The sequence below is a fragment of the Hemitrygon akajei genome, chromosome 4 (genome assembly GCF_048418815.1).
Source record: "Hemitrygon akajei chromosome 4, sHemAka1.3, whole genome shotgun sequence".
Classification (NCBI taxonomy): Eukaryota; Metazoa; Chordata; class Chondrichthyes; order Myliobatiformes; family Dasyatidae; genus Hemitrygon; species Hemitrygon akajei.
In genome coordinates this window covers 167145272-167161639 of record NC_133127.1, presented here as the reverse complement: position 1 = coordinate 167161639, position 16368 = coordinate 167145272, and the positions used below count along the sequence as shown (strand labels likewise).

General features: G+C 44.8%; 1 protein-coding gene across 4 annotated transcripts in view; it reads left to right on the top strand.

Annotated features, from left to right (window-relative positions):
• dclk1a (doublecortin-like kinase 1a) overlaps window positions 1–16368 on the top strand; it is a 281096-nt gene that overhangs the window by 160204 nt on the left and 104524 nt on the right. For all 4 annotated transcript variants that reach the window (XM_073043890.1, XM_073043891.1, XM_073043893.1 and 1 more), the window contains one exon: window positions 1670–1789. In XM_073043890.1, the coding sequence (XP_072899991.1) occupies window positions 1670–1789 (120 nt within the window). The remainder of the gene's footprint in view (window positions 1–1669; window positions 1790–16368) is intronic.

Below are 16368 nucleotides of genomic sequence, written 5' to 3'. Positions count from 1 at the left end.
TTTCCCACTCTCAGGCTTGGGCCCCACTGCCTGCGTCAGAGGTCATAATTATCTTCTGTATTTAAAATGAAGATTTCCTTTCCATCTACTGTGTATGTTTTGCTTAAAACTTCAAATTCACCTTTTTATTTGAGCTTCTTTTCCAGTCCTGATGAAGGGTCTTGGCCCGAAATGTTGGCTGTTTATTCCCCTCCATAGATACTGCCTGGCTTGCTGCGTTTCTCCAGTATTTTGTGTGTACTGCTCTGGATTTCCAGCATCTGCAGAATCTCTTGTGTTCATGAGTTTAGCGAACCACAGTCTCAACGTATCTCATAGTTTTCAAAGACAGATGTAGCAATGCAGCAAGTCCCACTGTCCCTCTCTTTCTTTACACCCTTTAGAAGTATGCCAGTATATCTATGGTAGAATCTGTGGAAAAGGAGGCAGCATTAATGGTTCAAATCAAAGACATTTCATCAAAACCAAGTGTCTTTGATTTTAAATATTAACTGAATTGACCTTTACACTGATGCTGCTCAATTTGCTAAGTGTTACCAGCTTGTTCCATTATTTTAGTTAATCAGTGTTGACTCTTCGAGGTCTCTCTGCCAAAATATAGCAATTAATGCCTCTGAGCACTGGAATTAAGCTGTCTTTTACTGAAAAGGTGTGGGAGTTTGTGATTGGTTGATATTTCCAGTGCTTGTGTGGCAAGACCAAAAAGAGATAAACTGGGAGATGGAAAGTCAGCTGAGGAATGTAAAAGGAAGTGTTCACAAAATCAGGCAAGGAAAAAGTGGTTTCTAAGTAGTAGTTACATAAGAACTTAGAAAATTTGTGAAGAGTAGAAAAGCAGAGATCACCGGGTTTGGAATTTATATAAAAAAGTATGAGTTTCATGTACGATGGAGTTGAATGGTGAAGGATGTGGTGAAAGTGAAGCATTACTAGGAATGGTAGGGAGGACAAGTTGAGAGTAGTGTCGAGAACTAAGTGGGGAGGTGAAAATATCCTCTCAGTGTTAAAGCCGGATTCTGCGATGTCTCTAGTAGCCCTTCCCCCACATACTTTATTCTGTTCCCTGGATTACCATTGGAACATGTCAATGCTCATAACATTAACTCTTTGAAAATTGTCTATTCTTCTGCTCAAGCAATCAATCATCCACAGTGTATTTTTCTTCTAAAGGGTACATAAGGTAGAATCAAACAGCAAGGAAATAGGCCTATTGGTCCACTTACAAAGAAGAGAAAATCTACAGATGCTGGAAATCCAAGCGACACACACAAAATGTTCCATTGGCCACTTACTCCATGCTGAGCTTTACTATCCATTTTCAGTGATCTTACTTCACTCTCCCACATTTCCATCAACTAACCCCAGATTGGACCACTCATCTACACACTGGGCCAATTGACCTACCAATCTGCACGTCTTTGGGATGTGGGATGAAACAGGAGCAGCAGAGGAAACCCATGCAACAGAGCGGGAGCATGCAAATCCCACACTGATAGCAATGGCGGTCAGGATCAAGGCCATGTTACCAGAACTGTAAGGCAGCAGCTGGGCTAGTTGGACCATTGTGCACACGTTGTTAACAAACTTTTTATATTCCAGAGGTAAAGCATTGTTGAAATTTGATTTGTTTTTAAAAAAAATATAAATTTCCATTCTTCTGTATCCACAGAATGTAGGGTTGTTAAATCTACATCATACACTAAAGTCCCTGGTGCCACTGGCCGAAATACCGCTACGAAGAGCCCTGGGCCCTCAAGGCGTAGCAAGTCTCCAGCTTCTACTGGCTCAGGTAATCAAGAAACATTGTCATCTACATTCTGTACTCGTGCATGAAAAGTTAGTACATCCTGTAATAAAATCAACACTTAAAAAATAGAACTAACCATTATTACAATGCAATTCTTAGTGATTATGAAACAGTAGGAACATGAAAACTATTTGTGTTATTTCATTGAAGATAAACTGTGACAGCTGAATTCATCTGCATATTTGTTAAATTAATGTTGCAAAAAGATCTTGGGAGTTAAATTGTTTTCTTGCTATTAGATTTGTACCACAGAAACAGACCTTTGGTCCACCACATCTCTGCTGATTTGTTATTTTGCCTATCTATGCTAATCCCACTTGACTATATTTGCTCCACATCCTTCCAAACCTTATCCATTCAAGTGTCTATCAATATGTCTCTTAAATGCACAGTTGTATCTGATTCTACCTCTTTTCCTGAGAGCTCATTCAAGACATCAACCAATCCCTTTGTTAGAAAATTACAACTTTCCCCGTACTCCCTTTAAAGTTACTGTCTCTCACCTTAAATCTTTCCCCCCATGTCCTTAAGAAGGGTGGCAAAAGATTCTTACTATCTCTTCTTTCAGTTAGTCCTGACGAAGGGTCTCGGCCCGAAACGTCGACTGTACTTCTTCCTATAGATGCTGCCTGGCCTGCTGTGTTCCACCAGCATTTTGTGTGTGTTGCAAAGATTCTGACTGTCTATTTTCCCTATATCTCCTTTACATCTCTATCATGTCACCCTTCAGCCTTCATTTTTACAGAAAAAAAACAAGTCCAGTCTAAAGACCCCCCTCCAAATCAGATAACATTCTGGTGAATCTCCTCTGCAGTGTCTCAAGACAACCATGTCTTTGCTTTTAATATTGCACACAATACTTCAAGAGAGGTCTAACCATGCCTTGCAAAGTTGTAATATATTATCTCCACCTATTATGCTCTGTGCCCCAAGCTATAAAACCAAGCAAGCCAAATGCCTTCTTCACCATGTATCTGTTGTGCCAATTTACACGATTCAGGGTTCACGACTGTGTATTGTCATTTTTCAGTACAGGAGTCCAAAGGACTACAGAATTATTGTTAACTCTGGAACCAATGTAGCATAAAAATTCACAACAAGCATAAAGAACACAATAAATATAAATATAAAAGCAATCCTGTAAAACACAATGTACTGTTATATACATTGACTGTATGTGTTTAAAGTGATGCTAGGTGATGTGTATGTAGTGGTGGTAGGTGGATCAATGGGTGGAAGGAGTTGATCAGCCTGAGGCAGTTTTGAGTCTAATGGTCCTGGCATGGAAACTGTGTAGCCTCTTCCCTGATGGGAGTGAGACAAGCAGTCCATAAGCAGGGTCGGTGGGATCCTTTATAACAGTGCTGGCCTTTCCCAGCACCTTTCTATATATATATGTCCTTGATGGCAGGTAGGCTGGAACTGGTGATGCGTTGGACAGTTTTAACTATCCATTGCAGTTTCTAAACCATACTGTGATGCAGCATGCTAGGGTGCTCTCCACTGTCCATCTGTAGAATGTCATGATTGTGGTCTTGAAATCCAAAGTCCGTCTATTCATCAAAAATATATTTATATTTACCTTCCATGCTGTTACCTAGGTAAAAACATTTATTTATGCCATCCCTGACTCAGCAAGTTATCTTTTCCATTACATAAATCTCTCTCTCCTGTCTGTCTTCCACGAATCCCTGACACAGTTCTGCCTTTTTTTTTGTATAATTGCCTCAATGCAAACGTTGGCATGTAGTCCATACGTACGCTAAATGCTGGTGTTTTGCATATTGGAGCATTTAGGTCTCAGATATCCAGGAGCAGCGATCACTGGTATTATGCTGCCTTTGGAGAAGGAAGATAGTGAAATTCCTTGACATGTACGGCTTCATAAAGCTTTTCTACTCATTCCACAACGAATAGCATCAAAGTGCTGGTTTGTAAGGCTACTATGGGTAACTCTCTCATCTTGCTTTTTTTGGAAGGAGGCTTGTCCTCTTAAAAAAACATTTTAAAATTCATTTGTGGTTTGTGGACATCACTGCCCTTTACTCTTCATTGTTAATTTCCCTTAAGTGTATCACAGTTTTAGTTTGCCACTCATGCCTGAATGTTATCCAGATCATGTTGCATGTGCTTTTTGGTGGCTTCATTTTCTGAGGTTTTATGAATGAATCTGACTTTTGTGCAAATACTGGCTTGATAGTCTCTTCATGATAGAGCAAAGGCTGCTATGGATGATTGGGTTTAAGACATACCCCTAATGAATTTCTGTTGCTGCCTTTTGTAAAGTCCTGAAATTCTGACTTTAAGATTACAATTCAAAAATAGAAGATTTCTGAAGCAACCCATATGAGAAACTCAGCATATGACAAGACCGTAAGATTAGGCCATTCGGCCTGACGAGTCTGCTCCGCATTTGATCATAGCTGCTCCATTTTTCTTCTCAGCCCCAGTCTCCTGCCCCCCCCCACCCCATATCCCTTCATACGCCGACCAATCAAGAATCTATCAAACTCTGCCTTAAATAATATACATAAAACCTTGGCATCAACAGCCACCTGTGGCAAAGACACCACTCTGTGGCTAAAGAAATTCCTCCTCGTGTCCGTTCTAAAAGAATGCCCCTCTATTCTGAGGCTCTTCGTATGACAAACCATTCAACAGTAGAATCGTTTTGTGAACCTCCTTTGAACCCGCTCCTGTTTCAGCAAATCCTTTCTAAGATAAAGGGCCCAACCTGCTTCAGTACTCCGTGAGGCCTCACCAGTGCTTTATAAAGTCTCAACATTACATCCTTGCTTTGATATTCTAGTTCTCCTGAAGTGAATGCTAACATCACATTTGCCTTCCTCACCACAGACTCAACCTGAAATTAATATTTAGGGAATCCTGCACAAGGATTCCTAAATCCCTTTGCGCTTCATATTTTTATATTTTCTCTTCACTTAGAAAATAGTCAACCCTCTACATTTGTTCTACCAAAGTGCATGACTGTACACTTCCTGACATTGTATTCCATCTGCCACTTCTTTGCCCATTCACCTAATCAGTCTAGGTCTTTCTGTAGCTTCTCCACTTCATCAAAACTACCTGCCCCACCACTTATTTTCGTATTGTTTGCAAGCTTTCCAACAAAGCCATCAATTTCATCATGCAAATCATTGACATATAACGTAAAAGGAATCGGTCCCAACACTGACCCCTGTGGCAGACCACTAGTCACCAGAAGCCAACCAAGAAAAAGCTCCCTTCATTCCTCCTCTTTGTCTCCTGCCAATCAGCCACTGCTTTATCCATGCTGGAACCTTTCCTGTAATACCATGGGCTCATAGCTTGTTAAGCAGCCTCATGTGTGGCACCTTGTCAAAGGCCTTCTGAAAATCCAAGTGCACAACATCAATAGATTCTCCTTTGTCTATTCAGCTTGTTATTTCTTCAAAGATTTCCAACCAGTTTGACTGGCAAGATTTTCCCTTGAGGATACCATGCTGACTACAGACTATTTTATCACGTGCCTCCAAGTACCCTGAAACCACATCCTTAACAATTGACTCCAACATTTTCCCAGCCACTGAGGTCAGACTAACTGGCCTATAATTTCCTTCTGCATCTCTCCCTTCTTGAAGAGTGGAGTGACATTTGCAATTTTCCAGTCACCTGTAACCATTCCAGAAACGAGTGATCATCACTAATGCCTTCAGAGCCCTGGGGTATACACCATCTGAACCAGGTGACTTATCTGCCTTCAGAGCTTTCAGTTTTCCAAGGATCTTCTCCCTAGTAATGGTAACTTCACTCGCTTCATGACCTCTGACACCTCCACCATACTGCTAGTGTCTTCCACAGTGAAGACCGATGCAAAATAATTAATCAATTCATCCACCATTTCCTTGTCCCCCTTTACTACCTCTCCAGCACCATTTTCCAGTGGTCCAATATTCACTCTCACCTCTCTTTTACACTTTATATTTCTAAAGAAGCTTCTGGTATCCTCTTTAATAATATTGGCTAGCTTCCTTTCATATTCCATCTTTGCCTTCTTAATGACATTTTTAGGTATCTTCTGTTGGTATTCCCAATCCTCTAACTTCCACTAATTTTTGCTTTCTTCTATGCCCTCTTTTTTGCTTTTATATTGGCTTTGACTACCCTTGTAGCCATGGTTGTGTCATCTTGCCTTTAGAATACCTCTTCCTCTTTGCGATGTATATACCATGTGCCTTCCAAATTGCTTTCAGAAATTCTAGCTATTGCTGCTCAGCCGCCATCCTTGCCAGTGTTCTTTTCCAATCAATTCTGGCCAACTCCTCTCTCACGCCTCGGTAATTCCCTTTACTCCACTGTAATACTGATACATCTGGCTTTAGCTTCTCCTTCTCAAATTTCAGGGTGAATTTGATCATATTATGATCACATGCCCCAAAGGGTTCTTTTATCTTAAGATCTCTAATGAATTTTGGTACATAGCCCAACACCCAATCCAGAACAACGAATCCTCTTTTGGGCTCACTCATTTAGCGGCTCTAAAAGGCCAACTTTTAGATATTCTAGAAATTACCCCTCTTGGAATTCAGCAACAACTTGATTTTTCCCAATCATCTTGTATATTGAACTCCCTCATGACTATTGTAATATTGCCCTTTTGGCATGCATTTCATTCTCCCATTGTAATTTGTAGACCACATCCTTACGACTGTCTGGGCGTCTGTATTTAATTCCCATTCGGGTCTTTTTACCCTTGTAGTTCCTTAGCTCTATCCACAATGATTCAACACCTTCTGACCCTAATGATTTGATTTCATTTTTTACCAACAGAGCAACACCATCCCCTCTGCCTTCCTGCCTATCCTTTTAATGCAATGTGTATCCTTGGACGTCTTTTTTCAGTCATGGTTTAGGGATGCCTACAACATCATACATGCCAACCTGTAACTGTGCTACAAGTTCATCGACCTTATTCTGTATACTGTGCGCATTCAAATATCGCACCTTCAGTCCTGTATTCACCTTGTTCGATTTTGTCCACCTTCCAATGTTTAGACGCTCTAATTCCCTGCAGTATGGATAGTTGCTGCAGCCCCTTTAAAGATTCAGGACGGTTCCACTAACTGGCAATCATGTTTTGGGCGCCAAGGATTGAGCATTTAAATAAAGTTCACTGCTCAATCGTAAGCCTGCTGGTGATTTCATCTAGTGTTTGTTTTTGTGCTCAGATTCTTGATCCAGTTTGAAACCGTGTCTTGATCCTAGCCTCAGAATCTCCAGCATTTGGGTTCAAGTCATTCTCATCAAGGACTCTTGTCACAGTACGATTGAGCCAACATGGACCAGTGTGGTATCAGCGTCTTTCGTCCACTATGACCAGCCACAGCAAAGATATTTCCTGACAGAGTCTGGAGATACATGACACCCAGGTAGCCATTGGTCAACATTTGCAAGAAGGAGGCCAGAGTCGCTTGGGTGAACCAGTCAGTCCCACTCCAGAGCCAATATGTCTTCCGACCTCAGAGAGATTCAACGGTTACCCTGGTTCTTGCCACGACTTCCTCATCCAGTGCTCATTGGTGTTTGAGCTCCAGCCATCCCGGTTCCCTTCGAAGCGTGGAAAAGTGGCCTTCATTATCCCTCTTCTGACTGGGAGAGCCCTGGCCTGGGCCACCACACATTGGGAACGCAGGTCGGAGATTGGCTCAGACGTGGAGGCCGCCGTGAGGGAGGTGTTTCATCACTCCGCTGAAGCCAGCTAAGCCTCAGACCACCTGATGAAGGATCGACAAGGGGGATAGTCAGCGGCCAACTACACGACCAAATTTTGGTCCTTGGTCCGGGAGAGCATTTGGAAAGAGGAGGCCTTGGCCCCAGTATGTCGCCATGGACTCTGAGATAAACTGAAGGATGTTTGGGAGAGCCAGCAGAGAACTTAAAGGTTCTCGTCAACCAGACGATCCATCTTGATAATCATCTGGCAGAGCGTAAGTGAGACTACATGATGAGGTCAAGGAGGGCTAGCCCGAGCCCGGACTCAACACATCGTTGTTCCACCCTCCAAACTCAGACCATGCTCAAGATCCAGTTGAGCCATGCAGGTCAGTCGCACTGGAGTCTGCCAATGCGAGGTCCGTGTGTCAGAATCAAGGTTGCTGCTTTCACTGGGGGAAAGCAGGTCATCTATGGGCTGAATGTCCAAAGTTTTAGCCACCTGGGGAACTGCTAAGACTGTCGAACATTCGGAGAACTGTGACAGTAGCTGCCACCACGCCCAACCCCGCGGATTCTGGTTTTGTGCAGAAGGCGGAGTTTACCTGAGGCAGCTAAAGGCTTTTATGGACTCTGGGGCAGCGGGTAATCTTCTGGATACAGAAACCGCCTGTTAGTTCAACATACTGCTGTGGGAGTTGAGTCAGTCCTTGCCCACAACTGTCTTGGATGTTCACCTGCTAGTTTCCAGGTAGATCCAGCAATAGGCTGTGGTGTTGTAGATGAGAATAGGGGATCATGTGGAAGACATGAGTTTCTACATTATTGACTCTCCACTCATACCCCTAATCCTTGGGTACTGTTGCTGTCTCAGCATAACTCATCCATTGATTGGAGGGAGGGGAGAATCACCACCTGGTCCAGCTATTGGAGGGTGGTTTGTTTTCGGCTTGGTGTTCTGACCCCCAGACTCTCCCGAGACCAGCAGCTAACGAAGGGACAGACTTTGCTCAGGGTCACCTGGAGACCCAGTCAGGACGACAAGCTGGATCCAGCCAATAGTCTGTGTGAGTCCCGGCCCAGTCCAGTCAAGGGTGCATGGGAACAAAATCTCCAGTTCAGGAGCAAACCAAGGAGGTGCCCAAGCAGTCTGGAACTCTCGCAGCTAAGCCCACGGGCTCCAGTTGCCAGGTCCTGTCTAAGGGGAAGGCTCCAAGGTGGAGATCCTTGGAACCTAGTCCCAGGAGCACAAGGACCATCTGTCGCAGGAGATGGATTAGGATTTGGACTGTGATTTAGCTTCTGTTTTCACTAAGGACTTTTATGGACCTATGGGCAGACTTTGGGATCTGCTGAACCATCCCCACTACCGACGGAGTCTCAGGTCATCCTCGGAGGAAGGTTTGGGGTTAATTGCAGCATCCAAGCCGGTAGAAATCCCTTCCCTCTATGAGGATTTGGAAGAAGTCTTCAGAAGGGAAAGGCCTTGATTCTTCCACTGCACTGACCGTATGACGGTGCAATAGATCTACAGGCAGTGAGGCACGTGTCCTTCTCGAGGTCAATTATAAGTGCTGTCAGGCCCAGAGAGAAGCACCATGGAGAAGTATATTCAGGAGGCTTTTGCCTTGGGATTCATTCAGCCTTCCACCTCTCCAGCTGGAGCTGGCTTCTTCTTCGCAGGACGAGTCTGCGGCCTTGCATTGATTATAAACGGCTGAATCGCACAATGCTCAAGAACCATTACCCTCTTCCATTCATGAACACTGCTTTCGAGATTCTCCAAGGAGCAAGAGTATTCTCGAAGCTAGACATGTGGAGTGCATACAACCTGGTTCGCATAAAGGGGGATTGCATTCAATACACTGACACGGCACTACGAGTATTTGGTAATGCCCTTCGGGTTTGTGAATGTGCCAGCAATTTTCCAGACCTCTATAAACAATGTGCTCTGGGATGCTCTCCATAAGTACAGCTTCAGCTACTTGGATAACACCCTAATTTTCTCGAAGTCCGTGGAGGAACACGTTGTTCACGTCAGAGACACCCTACTGAGACTCCTTGATCATTAACTTTACGTCAAGCTGGAGCAGTCTGAATTTCACATGACCACTTTTTCTTTTTTGGGCTTCATCGTCTTGAATGGCAATCTCGAGATGGACACTAGCAAGACGGAGATTGGTAACAACCATCCAGTATGAAGCAGGTCCAATGATTCCTGGGATTTGCCGACTTTTATCAGAAGTTTATCTGAGATTTCAGCTCAGCGGCGGCTCTGCTGAGGCATTAAGCGAGAGAGGCAAGGGCCCTTTTGTTTGGACTGCCGAGGCGAATGCTTTCGCAGAGCTTAGACAACGGTTCACGACAGCTCCCATTTTGGTCACACCCAACCCAGACCTTCCCGTCATCATGGAAGTGGACACCTCGGATATCAGAGTGGGTTTTAACATCTTCAGGCAATAAACTACACCTGTGTGCATTCTCTTCCAGGCGACTATCCCCAGCAGAAGTGAATTACGACACTGGGAACAGAGAGCTGTCCCTGTTCCTCTGACGAAGGAATCTCCTGTTAACACCACAGTCCCCTTCACCTCTCCGCTCTTCTGAACCACAGCACCAGACTCAATGCCAGAGACCTGGTTTCTGTGGCTCCCCTCTGGTAGGTCAACCCCCTCAATAATACCTGAAGTTGTCTAATTATTATTGTGGGGGATTGCCACAGGTGTACTCTGTACTGGCTGTGAATATCCCCTCCTTCTCCTGACAGTCACCCAGTTATCTGGCTTCTGCACCTAGGGGTGACTACCTCCCTGTAGCTCCTGTCTATCACCAGCTCATTCTCCCAAGGTTATTAAGTAGCCTTAATGCTCCATGGATAAACCTGCAACCAATAACAAGAAGTAATACCTGCAAAAGAGACCATAGCCTTGAAATCTTACATAGCAGGCTCATTCCAAATATACTCCTGCCTTCTGAGCAGCAATGTGGCTGACTTTTAATTGACCTCTGAAATGACCTCAGTCAATTCAAAAACAGGTATGCACAACTCATTAAATATTTTTTAAAATCTTCTAGGTGCAAACATTGCATTAAGGGCCAGAAGTCTGCAAGAATGATGCTGGGGCTATAGCTGGAAATGTGACTTCATGGTTAACTAATGAGATCTGAACAAAAATTGAATAATATGCCTCTTAAATGATGGAGTGAACAGAAATGATGAAGTCAAAATTTCAGAAAGTTTATTGAAAGCTTTTATGACTTAAAGAATTTTATTCTACTATGTACCATGGTGCAGACAGGAGCATAAAGCAGCTTCAAGAAAAATGCAAGGAAAGGATATGCACGATAGCAAATAGTTCAATAGCATGAGTTTTCAGATAGGGTCCAGCAAACTTAAAATACTTGGAATTCTGATATACAATGGTCAACTTGCAAGCAACATGCACCAGTGACCAAAGTATCTTAAAGTGCAGTTAGCTTTGAAGTGCCAGCATGTAGAGAGCATGCAGACTCTTTGTGCTCTTCTTGGCTGAAGTTTCAGTCAAAGGGGTAAAGTCTCAGAAGGTGTTGGTTCAGGCTACATTAACAGAGTTGGAAGAGGTTTTCTTCTGTGGAAATAGTACATACTGGGAAAGGTGATTCAAGGTTGCATGCAATTCATAGTAATACTTATCAACAATTAATAATTAGCAGTCCTGTTTGTATCTTTTTAACCACTCAGTCTTTAGTCTGTCCAGAGAACCCCAGCACCTCAATGAGACATGAATGAGTTGTAGGCAGTGGTCACGATTCAGGCCATAGGATGCTCCAAGAATCTTTTGAAATATCCTTACTGTTAAACCGTTCAGAATCTCCCTTATCTTGCCTACAAGTGAATAACAGCCTCATATATGGCAAGACCCCTTATACACAATTTACTGGAAACTGCCTCATGATTCCCACTAAATTGTCACAGACAGGCCTATCTATGTAACTAGAGCCTAAAATGAAGCTTGAGTCAGTCATCTTGCAAAACATTCAGATATTTTATAGCTGATGCAACAAGGAAATCACTAATTCTTCTTCATTCTACCACAACATGAGAGGCGAATTAGAAAAAATGTCACTGGATTCAGATAGAGCCCATATGGGGAAGCAAAAAAAAATCAAATTGAATCAAGTTTAATTATCATTCAAACCATACATAGATACAGCTAAATGAGACAGTATTCCTCTGGGGCTAAGGTGCAAAACATTAAAAAAAAGAGCCAAACATTCAAAAATAGTGAGTAACATAATTCAAAAGTATCGAGCAAAGAAACATAATTGTTCAAAAAATATAGTCCAAGACCCTGAGCAACAATGTCCAGCAATCAATGATACAGTCTCCCGGCAGTGTACAGACACACGCAGTCCAGCCTGTCATTCTGTCACTTGAACACAGGAGGGCAGCACTGATGGGCGAGGCCTGGTCCCAGCCAAGCTCGACCACATTATAGCACTTCCACCTGGTCTGTGGCAGCAGGCAAGCTCGAGGCTTGAGGCCTAGTTCTCGCTACAACTGAGGGTACACAACTCCCATGTTGACTGTCCTCCACTAGACAAGGGTAACAGGACTGTGGCAACCTCCATTATCACCGTCCAATAGAGTCTTGCAATTGCAAGTGAAGTGTCTGAGACAATCTCCCACGGTTATACTCAGGTGCTTCCTAGTAGCAGGCAGCAACACGGTCTGCAGACAGGTCCAGTTCCTCTAAACCCAAACCAGCTCCTCTATCACATCCGTGGATAATCCAATATCCTGACAGGCTCCTCCGATATCCTGGCCAGTCCTTCGATATCCCGACCAGCTCCTCTGATATCCTGACAGGCTCCTCCAATATCCTGGCCAGTCCTTCAATATCCTGACCAGCTCCCCCAATATCCTGGCCAGTCCTTTGACACGAAAAATCCCTTTCTTCCATGAAAGGTGGTGGAATAATTATCATTATCCAAGGAGACACTTCAAAAGGTTTGTAAATGGCCATGAATAAGAGATTTTCAAGAAAATGTTTGTGTTCGTTTGGCTGGATGCCAGTACTTGCATTCACAATAGACTGCAAGGTATGTCTCGTGACCTGTGGAACATGTAGAAGATGAAAGCCTAAACAATTCTGCAAAATCAAGCTGCCACAAATACCCTCAATTATTTATCAGGAATTTAAAGGGGACTGAGAAAAAGAGAATAATTTAACTTGTTTTCTCTCCCCTCCAGTTCTGACAAAAAGTCTTTGATTGTTAACTTGGTATCTCTTTCCGCAGATGCTGCTAACCTTCTGAGTGTGAAGGGTAATGCAATTGTGGAAATGTACGGAATTCACAACCACCGACATTGAGTTGGGATTCACTGTAAGAGGCTGGTCTGACGTGATGACATAAACACTTCTACCGCACTTTGTGTTCAGTGTTTTTGGAGTTCAGTAAATGAGTTCTTAAATGTTTTTTTAAAATATTGAACATCTCATGTTGTTTTATTTGTGAAAACCTACATTGGTGACCCTGATGCTCCAGGATGATTCCAGGGCTATTGAACACGTCAGCCAACGCAGTCGCTTTGAAATTGTTGGTGATTTGGGAACAAAATGCCATTGCTTAGTTTGTACAGGCCAGGGCCCAACTCGTGCTGTGAGAAATCACCACGGACAGCGCCGAATTCTACTATGTAGTAACATCACTTAGAAACTCCATAAGTGTGAGAGTGGTGAGTCCACTAGAACACTCTCCTGAACTTGATAGGTACCGATCGCTGAAACTCCTTTCCCAGACTTTTGAATTATCGGAGTCTGAGCACGCCAAATAGTTGCTCTGATGCTAAGCCATCAGAGCTAATGGACCACATACTGTCTCTTCTGTCTAATTTTTAAAGAACTCTTCATGCTGCAAATGCCCGATCATGTTCGCATAGCCATTGCTAATGCACCGGTGGATGGCTATAGGGAGCTTGCTAAAATGGATGTTAGTCCACACTTAGCCAGGCAGTGCTGTATAATTCCCCCTCTTTTCCGCGCCTCAATAAGCCCAGCCAGCAAGGTCTGCAACATAAGCTCACAAAACAGATTACTAACCAGTGCCGCAGAACGGACTCTGCTGGATCTGTGTTGTTACCACGCGTGCTTTGGTACGAATGCTGAGAAGTGGCCGACCACCTTGCAGCTTCGACGGTGGCAGAGCATCAGGGCACCAGAGGTCTGCGAGCACCGTGGGTTCCAGATACTGCTCATTACAGACACCTTTCAGGGTGACGTTTCCTGTGTGACACAGGTGCTCAAGTGAGAGTGCTGCCAGCATCGCCTATAGTTAAGAAGGCAAAGAGCGATGAAGCCTCGCTGGAGCAAGATTCAGACTTGTGGGATGCAATGGGTGACTCTCTGCTTGAGTGGGCAACGTTGCATATGGGACTTTGTCCCAGCTAAAGTGGCTAGACCTCTGCTCGGTGCGCAAGGATATTAGTCAATTGGCCTGCCAGTCCAGGCCTGTGTGCGTAGACTGGACCCAGAAAAGCTGGTAACCATGAAGGCTGAGCTAGCCAACATGGAAAGACTTGGCACGTACGCTGGTTGAATAGCCCCTGGGCAAATAAGAGAAGATCGGCAGATGCTCGAATCCAAGCAACACACAAGTCAAAATGCTGGAGGGACTCAGCAGGCCAGTCAGCATCTATGGAAAAGAGTACAGTCGACGTTTTGGGCTGAGACCCTCCAGCAGGACTGGAGAAAAAAAGATGAGGAGTTGGAGTTAAAAGGTGGGGGGAGGAGAGGGAGAAACACAAGGTGATAGGTGAAGCCAGGAGGGGGAGGGTAAAGTAAAGAGCTGGGAAGATGGTAGGTGAAAGAGATACGGGGCTGGAGAAGGGGAAATCTACTAGGAGAGGACAGAAGGCTATGGAAGAAAGAAAAAGGGGGCGGAGCACCAGAGGGAAGTGATGGATAGGCAAGGAGAGAAGGTGAGAGAGGGAAAAGGGAATGGGGAATAGTGAAGGAGAGAGGGTGCCATTACTGAAATTGATGTTCATACCATCAGGTTGGAGGCTACCTAGACAGAATATGTTCCTCCAACATGAGTGGCGGCCTCATCGCAACAGTAGAGGAGACCAAGGATTGACTGATGCACCATCAATAACTCACTCTGAGACGTAAGAAGTGAGATATCCGCTTTTATTGACTGGAAGAATGAACAACACTACATCCTGGAGAATGAGGCCGGGCTCAGGCCTCAATCGCCTTTATATAGGGGTCTGTGGGAGGAGCCACAGGAGCAGTCAGCAGGGGTCTGTGGGAGGAGCCACAGGAGCAGTCAGCAGGGGTCTGTGGGAGGAGCCACAGGAGCAGTCAGCAGGGGTCTGTGGGAGGAGCCACAGGAGCAGTCAGCAGGGGGTCTGTGGGAGGAGCCACAGGAGCAGTCAGCGGGGGTCTGTGGGAGGAGCCACAGGAGCAGTCCAGACAGGTATATCTAGTTCACCACATTGACATGTCGGAATGGGAATGGGAAGTGGAATTAAAATGGGTGGCCACCAGAAGAAGATCCCACTTCTTCTGCTGGACAGAGTGCAGGTGCTTGGCGAAGCGGTGTCCCAATCTACGTCGGGTCTCACCAGTATACAGGACCCACACTGGGAGCACCGGACACAGTACGTGACCTCAACACGACTCACAGGGGAAGTGTCGCCTCACCTGGAGGGACTGTTTGGTGCCCTGAATGGTAGTGAGGGAGGAGGTGTAGAGGCAGGTATTAAACTTGTTCCGCTTGCAGGGGAGATCTAGGGGAGGGATGAATGGACAAGGGAGTCGCGTAGGGAGTGATCCCTGCAGAAAGCAGAAAGTAGGGGCGTGGAAAGATGTGCTTAGAGGTAGTATCCCAATGGAGATGGTGGAAGTTATGGAGAATTATGTGCTGGATGCGGAGGCTGGTGGGGTGGTAGGTGAAGTCAAGAGGAACCCTATCCCTGGTAGGGTGGTGAGAGGATGGTGTGAGAGCAGATGTGTGTGAAGTGGAAGAGATATGGTTGAGGGCAACATTGATGATGGAGGAAGAGAAGCCCCTTTCATTGAAGAAGGAGGACATCCCCTTTGTTCTGGAATGAAAATCCTCATCTTGAGAGCAGATGTGTTGGAGACAGAGGAATTCAGAGAAGGGGGTGGTGTTTATACAAGTACCAGGTTGGGAAGAGGTATACTCCTGGTAGCTGTGAGTCCATGGGTTCGTAGTAGACCTCAGTAGATAAGCTGTCTCCAGAGATCGAGACAGAGAGATCAAGAAAGGGAAGGGAGGTGTCAGAAATGGATCAGGTAAATTTGAGGGAAGGGTGGAAGTTGGGGTCAAAATTGATGAACTCGATGAGCTCAGCATGGGTGCAGGAAGCAGTACCAATGCAGTCGTTGATGTAGGGAAAGTGGGGAGCGGACACCAGTGCAGGCTTGGAACATAGACTGTTTCATATACCTGACAAAAAGGCAGGCATAGCTGGGACCCGTAAGAGTGCCCATGGCTACACCTTTTATTTGAAGGAAATGGGAGGAGTCAAAGGAGAATTTATTAAGAGGGAGGACAAGTTCTGTTAGATGGAGGAGAGTGGTGGTGAAGGGGAACTGGTTGGGTCTGGTGTCCAGAAAGAAACGGAAAGCTTTGAAGCCTTCCTGGTGGGGGATGGAGGTGTTTAGTGAAAATAAAATGATGGAGCCAGGATCTTGAAATCATTGAAAAGATCCAGGGCGTGTGAAATGTCATGGATGTAGGTAGGAAGGGACTGATCTGGGAGGATAAAACAGATTCGAGGTATACAGATATGAGTTCAGAGGGGCAGGAACAAGTTGAAACAATGGGTCTACCTGGACAAGCAGGTTTGTGGATCT